The 9,989-nt window shown below is 64.1% G+C and overlaps 2 protein-coding genes across 2 annotated transcripts; one reads left to right on the top strand and one right to left on the bottom strand.

Annotated features, from left to right (window-relative positions):
* Positions 1-596: 596 nt before the first annotated feature.
* Positions 597-2,626, top strand: LRRC51 (leucine rich repeat containing 51; the record flags this gene model as incomplete). The annotated part of the gene is made up of 5 exons (XM_082498154.1): positions 597-672; positions 1,767-1,951; positions 2,031-2,179; positions 2,261-2,375; positions 2,588-2,626. 5 exons carry the CDS (start codon positions 597-599, stop codon positions 2,624-2,626), a joined length of 564 nt encoding a protein of 187 aa, XP_082354280.1.
* A 546-nt stretch (positions 2,627-3,172) lies between these two features.
* LAMTOR1 (late endosomal/lysosomal adaptor, MAPK and MTOR activator 1) lies at positions 3,173-9,840 on the bottom strand. The gene is made up of 5 exons (XM_082492466.1): positions 9,738-9,840; positions 7,123-7,268; positions 6,359-6,436; positions 4,580-4,706; positions 3,173-3,779 (listed from the first exon to the last, which is right to left on the bottom strand). Exons 1-5 carry the CDS (start codon positions 9,777-9,779, stop codon positions 3,687-3,689), a joined length of 486 nt encoding a protein of 161 aa, XP_082348592.1. The 5' UTR covers positions 9,780-9,840; the 3' UTR covers positions 3,173-3,686.
* Between the last annotated feature and the right edge of the window lie 149 nt (positions 9,841-9,989).

The raw sequence follows: 9,989 nt of genomic DNA, 5'->3' as shown, positions 1-9,989 counted from the left end.
CTGTGGAAGGTACCGGGACACGCGTGGGGCCGCGGGGAGGGGGCTGTGGGGGGGTACGGGGACATGTATGGGGACGTGAGGCGCGGGATCCCGGGGACGACGACACGCGTGGGGGTCCAGGGGAGAGGAGTGGGCTCCCGTGGGCGACACAGGGACATGCGTGGGGGCGTGGGGAGCGGGCTCGGGGAACACGGGGACATATGCGGGGGTGCAGGGGAGGGGAGAGGGCTCCCGTGGGGGGCACAGGGACACGCGTGGGGCCGCGGGGAGGGGGCTCTAGGGCACGGGGACACACGTGGGGGTCCAGGGAAGGGGAGGGGGCTCCCGTGGGGGGCACAGGGACACACGTGGGGCTACAAGGGTGCGTGGGGGTCAGGGGGGCACAGGACTGAGGCCCCCACTCGGAATGGGAACCCAGAGGGACTCTGGGGAGGGGAGAGACATGTGGAGGGCAGGGGGACATGAAGGCTCACAGTGGGGCAGGGGACACGTGTGGGGCATTGGGGGGGGGGGGGAAGGGGGGAACGACAAGGGGAGGGCACTGGAAGCAGTGAGGGCCAGCTCTGCCCCACAGGGATCCTGCCCCACGGCAGGGGATGCCATCCTGGGCGCAGCACCCCAAGCTCGTCGCCCCCCTCGACTTCTCCTTTTGCTGCATCAGCTCCATCGAGGGTGGGTACAGCCCCACGGGAGCCCCCAGCCCCACTGCGGGACCTCACCCCCTCACAGAATCATGGGATGGTTTGGGTGGGAAGGGACCTTGAAGACCACCCAGTGCCACCCCCTGCCCTGGGCAGGGACACCTCCTCCCAGCCCTGTCCAACCCGGCCTTGAACACCTCGAAGGATGGGGCAGCCACAGCTTCTCGGGGCACCCTGCGCCGGGGGCTCACCGCCCGCACAGCCAAGAATTTCTTGCTCACATCTCATCCCTGTCTCCCCTCTGTCAGTGTCAAACCATTCCCCCTCGTCCCATGGCTGCCCTCCCTGATCCAGAGTCCCTCCCCAGCTCTCCTGGAGCCCCTTTAGGCACTGGAAGGGGCTCTGAGGTCTCCCCGGAGCCTTCTCCAGGCTGACCCCCCCCACCTCTCCCAGCCTGTCCTCCCAGCAGAGGGGCTCCAGCCCTCCCAGCAGCTCTGGGGCCTCCTCTGGCCCCGCTCCACCAGCTCCATGTCTCTCCTGTGCTGAGGCCCCCGAGCTGGAGGCAGCACTGGGGGGGGTCTCCCCAGAGCAGAGCAGAGCGCAGCAGAGGGGCACAGTCCCCCCCTCGCCCTGCTGGCCACGCTGCGGGGGATGCCGGGGGCTCGCTGGGCTGCCAGCGCACACTGCTGGCTCCTGGGGGGCTTCTCACCCACCAACACCCACCACCACCCCCAAGCCCTTCTCCCCAGTGCTGCTCCTCATCCATTCTCTGCCCAGCCTGGATTTGTCCTTTTGACTGCCCCCACCCAGGAGCAGGACACTGCACTTGTCCTTGTTGGACCCCATGAGGTTCACACACCCCCACTTCTCCAGCCTGTCCAGGTCCCTCTGGATGCCATCCCATCCCTCAGGCTTGTCATGGCAGCGTTCAGCTTGGTGTCATGGGCAAACTGGCTGAGGGTGCCCTCGACCCCACTGTCCATGTCATTGATGAAGATATTGAACAGTGCTGGTTCCAGTACTGACCTCCGAGGGACACCTCTTGTCACCAGTCTCCATCTGGACATGGAGCTGTTGGCCACCACCCTCTGGATGCCACCATCCAACCAGCTCCTCTCCCCGCAGAGCTGCTGAAGGCACAGCCCCGTGCCGGCCCCTTGCCCCCCCAGCCCACCCACGCCCTGCGCCTCAACAACAACAGCCTGGGGGGCTTGGGGGGGCTGCCCCCCATCCTGGAGCAGCTGCTGGTGTCCCCTGCACAGCTCTGCTGGCTCGACCTCTCCTTCAACCACCTGACTGCCATCGACCCGGTACACAGGGGACAGTGCCTCGGTTTCCCTGGGGTGCAGGGGGGGGTGTCCCCAGCTGATGGAGGGGGGGGATTTGCAGGTCCTGACCACCTTCTGTGCCCTGCGGAGCCTCCAGCTGCACGGAAACAGCATCAGCAGCCTGACCGAGGTGGACAAACTGAGGGTCCTGCCCCACCTGCACCGCCTCACCCTGCACGGAAACCCCATGGAGGAGCAGAGGGGCTACAGGTATGGCTGGGGGGGGCCACCCTCACCCCCTTGGGATCAAGGACAGAGCCCCTGCACCCCACTGAAGCCCCGGTCCCCCAGGAGCTACGTGCTGTGCCTGCTGCCCCACCTTACCTCCTTGGACTTCAGCGGTGTGACCAAGCAGGACCGTGAAGACGCAGCCAACGCCAGGCACCAGCATGGCAAGAAGAACAGGGTGGGTCCAGGATGCCGAGCTACAACTTCAGAGTGAAGTAAGCATGATGGGGACATGGGGGCCAGGGTGGCACCCCAGGGAGAGGGAGCTGGGGCACATGGGGGAGGGACCTGAAAGCCCCCAGGTACCAACAGCTCCCAAAACTCGCCCTGACCCACAAATGGGACCTCAGCCTGGGCATGTCGCTGAGCCCTGTATCACCCCCTGCCCAGGGGGACACGATGGAAGACGAGCCTCAACATCTGCCTTGAAACCTGTGGAGCAGCGCCCAGAGACCCCTCATGGGCTCACTGCTGCCTCCCAGGGTGATGCTGGGGGTCCTCTGGGGGGGCTGGTATCTCCTCCAGACCCCCCCCCGTCGCCTCCCCCCAGGACTCCCTGCCCCTTCTAAGCAATAGAGCCCTCTGAGCAGCGCTTGGCTGGGGCAGTGGCAGTCACGGCTGGAGACAGGGCAGCTCATGGGGTTGTTTTCTAGAAAGTGGGCCAAAATGGGACTGTGGGGTGGGTGTGGAGGCAGACCCCAGCGCAGAGATTGGCCCCGCACAGCAACACGAGGGCAGGTCCAGTGGGTCCCAGTAACCAGCTGGGAGAGGGGAGTGGGGCTCCAGGGACTTTGTTCAGAGCACAAAGCAAATCCTGTAACCAGAACAAAGGCAAGAGCTGTCCCTAAACAAGGGACATCCCTCCCCAAATCCCTGTCCCCCTGCTCCTTTCCGGGAGCAGGTACGCGTCCCCTAACAGCACAGCTGCCCCACCACGTCTACGCTGCAGCTGGCGCAGAACAGAGGAGACAGGCACTGGATGAAGTGGTTTTATCTACTGCGGCCAAAAATAATAATTAAAAAAAAAAAAACCAACCAAAATAAAGGTCCAAATATGTAAAAATGAGTGGGGAGGGTGTCAGAAGCCACCGGGTCCCGCGCAGAGTGTCACATCCGCAGCAGCTCGATTCCGGCACAGCCTGCCCTGACCCGGCACAGCAGTGGTGCCAAACCACACCGGGGCCTCCCCGTGCCAGCGTTCCCTTTGTGGTCATCCCTGTGCAAGGCAGTGTCCGGCCAAATGCAGCCCCCTCCCAACGCGCGCACACCCACCCACCCACCTGGAGAAAGCTCCCAAGCAGCACCGGTGGAGTTGACACACCAGTGACGGCGTCTCAGTGATTAGTAGGAAACGGGGTGTCTGTACAAGTTCTGTCATGGCGCCGTGGGGAGGGAGAGGAGCGGAAATAAAGGAAAAAAAAAAAAAAGGGGGGGGGGGGGAAACAAAAACAACCCAAAACCGGTGAAGCTGTGGTGCTGCGGGGCGGGCTCAGGGGATGCCAAACTGTACAACCAGTTCTTCTTTGGCGTCGACGCGGATCTGTGAGAGCGCGCTGAAGGCGTAGGCAGCTATCCGGGACACCTGCAGGCACAAGCACAGCAACCAGCATCAGCTCTGGCGAACGCAGTTAGTCCAAAGAAAACACCGCAGGGAGCAGCGTGGCAGCCCCAGCACATCCCACAACAGCAGGACACTCATTCCATGCGTTCGTTATTGCTCAGAAGCCAGACAAGGGGAAAACACCTCGGCCAGACGGCAGGAAAACCAGACTGCCCCCGGCATAGGAGCTCACCACAGTGGGCAAACCGGGGCCTTTTCAGTGCACATAACCGGCCGGCGGCAGCTCCTGCCTGTAAGGAAGAGTGTTTCCCCAGCAGCTCCCTCCCCAGAGTGGAAGCAGGAGTCCCTGGGAACGGTGCTGCTCGTGCTGCTAAACAGCCTGCTGCCACGCATGATCCTCTGAAGGGACTGGAAGGAGTGCAGAGCCGCCGCCTGGGCTGCCTGCACGCAGTTACTGCACTAGAAACGTGTGACCGGGCTTTGTCTTCAGTGCTAACGAGTCCTTACGGGGCTGCCTGAAACTCAGGATGTTTCTGCGTCGGCCACACCACCACCCACCAGCACTGTGACTCCCACCTCCACACTCACAGCCATGGTGCCCGCGCTCCCCTCGCACGCCTGCGCCAAGGTAAAGACAGCAAGAGCGGCCGCCGGGACTGCCCAGGGCCCTCCGGCACGGCCAGGCTGCCACAGACAAGCTGGAGCAGTCACTGCCAGTACTGCTGCTGCTCCCCTCAGGACGAGGATGTTTCGGCTCTCACAGAACGCCGAGGGGAACCAAAGGGCCGGCTGGGGGGCAGAGCTCCCCCCCAGCCCCTCACCTGCTGCAGGTCTGCGAAGGGGACGGGGTCGCTGGCAAGCACTTGGTGCGGTTGGTTGGTCAGAGACGGCAGCAGCGGGAGCTTCTTCCAGTGCGTCAGGTTGTTGCTCAGCATGGCCAGGCGCGTGCTGCGGAGGGGAGAGCAGTGAAGGGTCAGCGCCGGCACTGGGGAAGAGTGCATCAGCCCACCCTGGGGAGCGACGGGACACAGGGAGTCCCCAGGCTCGGTAGAAGATGGGTGCTGTGCCTCCACACACTGGCACCACCAAGGGGGAGCCACGCTGCACCGCTCCCGACACTCGCCCCCCTTCACTCCCCGAGGCGGGAGGATGAGGAGCTTCCAGCTCTCCAACACAGGCGCCTTTCAAGCGGGAGCGATCGCATCCAGCCACCCGCCGTCTGCCCTGAGTGCCAGGGGGGAACACAGGAGCCCTTTGTGCACGGCCGCCCTCGCCGAGCCCATAGCCGGGACGAGGGCTCTGCCGCTGTCACTGCTGCGGGCCTCACCCAGCAGTGCCGGGAGAGGAGCGGGGCTGAGCACCACCTCCCTGGATGCAGGGAGCCCTGCTCCACACCAAGTTATTCTCCCGAGGCCCAATGTCTTCCCAGGGACATGCCCATCATCTACGTGGATTTATCCAAGGTCTTCGGCACAGTTCCCCACAGCCTCCACCGAGAAGAACGGGTGCATTATGGCCCAGACAAGTGGTCTGTGTGGTGAGTGGGGATCTGGCTGACAGCTGCACCCCAAGGGTGGTGGCCAATTGCTCCTTCTCAAACTGGCAGCCTGTCACAAGTGGAGTCCCCCAGGGATCGGTACTGGGCCCAAAGCTGTTTAACACCTTCATAAGTGTTCCAGATGATGGGATCAAGTGTGCCTTGACAAAGTTCGCTGATGACACCCTATTGAGTGGGGAAGTGGACACTTGGGAAGGGAGAGCCACCTGGACAGGCTGGAAGAGTGGGCTGACGAGAACCTTACACAGTTCAACAAGGACAAGTGTAAGGTCTTGCGCCTGGAAAACATAACCCAGGAGTGCAGCACAGGCTGGGATCCACCTGGCCAGGGAGCAGCTCCATGGAAAGGGCCCTGGGGGACAACAAGCTCAATACGAGTGAGCAGAGTGCTGCCGTGGCAGAGAAAGCCAACAGGGCGCTGGGCTGCATCACCACGGGCACCACCAACAGAGAGAAAGAATCATTATCCCACTCTGCTCAGCACTGGTCAGGCCACACCTGGAACACTGTGTGCGGCTTTGGTCCCCGCTATGCAAAAGAGCTGTGGTCGGGCTGGAGAGGGTCCAGGGAAGGGCCACCAAGATGGTCCATGGCTGGGAAAGCCGTCTGTCTGAGGAAAGGCTGAGAGAACGGGGTTTGCTCAGCCTTGAGAAAAGAAGGCTCAGGGGAGACCTTCTCACCACTTTCCAGTATTTAAAGGGTGGCTACAAAGGTGACGGAGACTCCCTTTTTACAAGGAGTCACATGGAAAAGATGAGGGGTGATGTGTACAAGTTACTCCTGGGGAGATTCTGATGGGACACAAAAGGAAAATGTGTCACAATGAGAACAATCAGCCATTGGAATAATCTCCCCAGGGAAGCGGTGGATTCCCCAGCATTGGACACTTTTAAGATCCAGCTGTGCAAGGTGCTGGGCCACCTTACTAGACCAGGCTTGTGCCAAGGAAGGTTGGTTGGACCAGATGATCCCTGAGAGATTCTATGGGTCTGTGATTCTTTGAGGGGCTGCGAGCGCCCCGAGGGAGCAGGGCAGGTCCCACCTGTACTGCCTGGCTCTGTCCATGTACTCGTGCTGCTCCATGCCCTGCGAGTCCGCTGCCGACACATCGATGATGTTGCTGCGGAGACACAAGACAGCAGGTCCCGCTGTGGGTTTGTTGCTCCCCTTGAGCCCCCTCCCCATCTGAGGCAGACCCAGATGGGGGCGGTCAGGACTTCGGCACCCTCCAGCACCCCAAAATGAACAGCACAGGGCTGTTACGAGGCCAAACTTGCAGTGTGGCTGCAGCCAGCTGGGCAGGAGCGTGCCAGGCTGGAGTGGGTGCGTGCCAGGAGGGAAACACCCAGGACCTTTTGCCCACAACTGCCCCGGGGCAGACGCAGACAGAAGCTGCACGGAGAGACGGGGGCTTTGGTCTGCAGCCTCCTGCAGCGTGGGCTGGCCTGTACCCTGGCGACCTCAGCATGCAGCTGCTTGCGGAAGGACACTCCGCCATACCGCAAGGGCTGCGAGGATTAAGCGCTTGGCAGGCATCCCGAGAGCCCCGGTGCCGGGCCCCAGGCTCAGAGAGGAGCTGGGCGCTTGCCCAGGTCCATGCCGTGGCCTGGCTCTGTGCTCCCCAACACCCCCCCAAACAGCATGGTGCTTGGGGTCGCTGTGACACCACCTGTGGGACACACACCAGTTGCCACCAGCCCCTCTGTGCCAGGCAGGGGGGCAGCAGGGCCCACGAGCAACCCAAAAATCCCTCACGCCGGGCTGGCCCGCCCCACTGTGCCACGGTGGTTACGGCAGGAGGCTTACATGGCTGTTTTGGCAAGGATGGAGGAGAGCATGGCCTGCTCATCAGTGCGTGCTGACGGGAGGTTGTGGTAGCTCTGCTCCGCTCCGTTCAGCACCTTGTTGGGAGGGCTGGCTGCTGGCTCCAGCAGCCGCTTCGTCTCTTCTTCCTGCAGAAAGGGAAGAGGAAAATCAGCCCCAGCTCACCCACGACAGCAGCTTTTGCTGCACGGGATGGGGCAAGCCTCACCCCCCGTGTATTCTGGTGAAACCAACCCCAGCACAGTGCCAGCTCTGCCAAGGTGACAGCCAGGCTCCTCTTCCCCAAATCCTTCGCTTGTATGCAACTGAAGCTCCCACTGCCACAAGGGGAGCAAGCGCAGCTGAAATCAGACTGTGCGGGAGCGCACCTGCAACAGCTAACCCCACAGGCAGGAGCCCGCCGCCCTGCCTGCTACCACAGGCAAGCTGACACGGCCAGCACCCACATCCCCATCCCGATTGCCAGCACTGACCTGCCCAAAACCTCACGGCTAACAAGGACACACACATGGCATCCCAAACCTGCCTACACAGCACCTACCATGGCCTCACCTCCAACCCAGGGCTGGAGAGACCCCTGCCAGCCTTTCCTCACATCCACAGAATATGGCTTGTCTGGGTTCAAGTACCCAGGAGAGTAGGATGCCCGTCAGCCAGGGTGAGGTGGGAGCACCATCACTCCTCTGCACACCCCATCGGTGCCATCTTCAGCTCCTCCCTGGCCAGCAGTTCCCTCTCCCCTTCCCCCTGCGGGGAAACGCTGCTGCCATCCTCCAGCCTGGGCCCCCCTCCTTCCCCCACAGCACCATGGGAGCACCCCCGTCTCGTCCTCCCCTGGGGACAAGCTGTCACGGCTGAGTTCCCTGGCAGGGACACGGGGAGAGGCTGTCCGCACCGCCGCCACAGATTAAGTTTCCACAGGACAGATGACAGCTCCGATTTGTACCGGCCCCCCGAGCTGCTCAGGGGCAGTGGGGACGGTCACTTTGTCCCAAGAAGGAAAACCGGGCACTGCTCTTGCCCAGGCCCTGGGCTTACACCTGCGCCAGGACAGGGTCTGCAGGGTCAGGGGCTCATCTTGCCCCATCCACTGAGCCCCCTCTTCCTCCCGCACAGCACCAGGGAGGCTCGTGGGCACCAGGACAAGTCTGGGAATGGGAGAAACACAAGGAAAAAGTGACATTAAGAAGCTCAGGGGCAGGAGCAGCTCGGGAAGGCTATTCTAGAAGAGAAGCCAGCAGCAGGTCTGCATGGCCAGAGAAGGGCCAGGCCCTTCCGGGGGGGGGGGGGGGGGGGGGGGGGGGGAGGAGTGGTGGCAGTGCCTGGGATGACAAATGGCCATGAGGAGACATCAGCCACCCTGTATGTGCCAAGGCAGAGTGCACAGCACCTTAGAATAACAGAATCACAGAAGGGTTTGGGTTGGAATGGAACTTAAAGACCATCCAGTGCCAACCCCTGCCCCGGGCAGGGACACCTCCCCCCAGCCCAGGGTGCTCCCAGCCCCGTCCAACCTGGCCTTGAACACCTCCAGGGATGGGGCAGCCACAGCTTCTCGGGGCACCCCGCGCCGGGGGCTCACCGCCCGCACAGCCAACAATTTCTTCCCAATATCTCAATCTCCCCTCTGTCAGTGTCAAACCGTTCCCCCTCGTCCCACGGCTCCCCTCCCTGACCCAGAGTCCCTCCCCAGCTCTCCTGGAGCCCCTTTAGGCACTGGAAGGGGCTCGGAGGTCTCCCCGGAGCCTTCTCTTCTCCAGGCTGACCCCCCCACCTCTCCCAGCCTGTCCTCCCAGCAGAGGGGCTCCAGCCCTCCCAGCAGCTCCGGGGCCTCCTCTGGCCCCGCTCCACCAGCTCCATGTCTCTCCTGCGCTGAGGCCCCCGAGCTGGAGGCAGCACTGGGGGGAGTCTCCCCAGAGCAGAGCGCAGCAGAGGGGCACAGTCCCCCCCTCGCCCTGCTGGCCACGCTGCGGGGGATGCCGGGGGCTCGCTGGGCTGCCAGCGCACACTGCCGGCTCCTGGGGGGCTTCTCACCCACCAACACCCCCCACCACCCCCAAGCCCTTCTCCCCAACGCTGCTCTCCATCCCTCCATCCCCAGCCCGTGCTGGGACCGGGGGTCGCCCCCACCCGGGCGCAGGACCCCGCGCTCGGCCCGGCCGAACCCCACGCGACCACACGCACCCACTCCCTCCAGCCTGTCCCGGCGCTCTGCGAGAGCGCCAACACCGACCCCACGGCGGAGCCGGAGACCCGCGGGACGCAGCCGCAGACCACGGGGCAGCCCCGGCGCGGGGCCAAGACCGCACCAGCGGCGCCAGAACCCCCCCTAAACCCCGGCGGGGGTGGGCCCGGTAGGAGCGAGCGGGGCCGCCAGGCCCGGGGAAGGCTGAGGCGCTGCCGAACCCACCGCCAGGCCGAGGGACCGGGACTAGGCGCTCGGGCGGCGGCAGCCAGGCCTCCCCCAGTACCGGGCAGCGGGCAGGCCGCTCCTCCCGCGGTGTTCACCGCCACGGCAGGGCCGGGCCGCCCGCCGCAAGCCCCGGGTCCCCCCCGCCGGTCCCGGGTCGCCCTTCCTCCGCCAGCCCCAGGCCCACCTGGTCGGAGGCCTCGGCCTCGCTGCTGTAGCAGCAGCCCATGGCGAGGCGCAGCAGGGCCGGGCCGGGCGCGGCGCCGCTACGGTGTCCGGCGGGGGCCCCGCCGCCCCGGTCACGTGAGACGGGAGAGGGCGGAGCCACCTCCCTCCCCCTGCCGACCCGTGACCCCGCCATCCCGTCACGTGGAGGGGGGGGTGCGGAAAGAACCAATGGGAATGGAAGGGAGACGGCCGATCCGCGCCCCGCATAAAG

This window comes from Vanellus vanellus, assembly GCF_965231255.1.
Source record: "Vanellus vanellus genome assembly, chromosome: 1".
Taxonomy (NCBI): domain Eukaryota; kingdom Metazoa; phylum Chordata; class Aves; order Charadriiformes; family Charadriidae; genus Vanellus; species Vanellus vanellus.
Note: the sequence above shows the minus strand (reverse complement) of the source record. Positions and strands in the feature narration are given on the sequence as shown.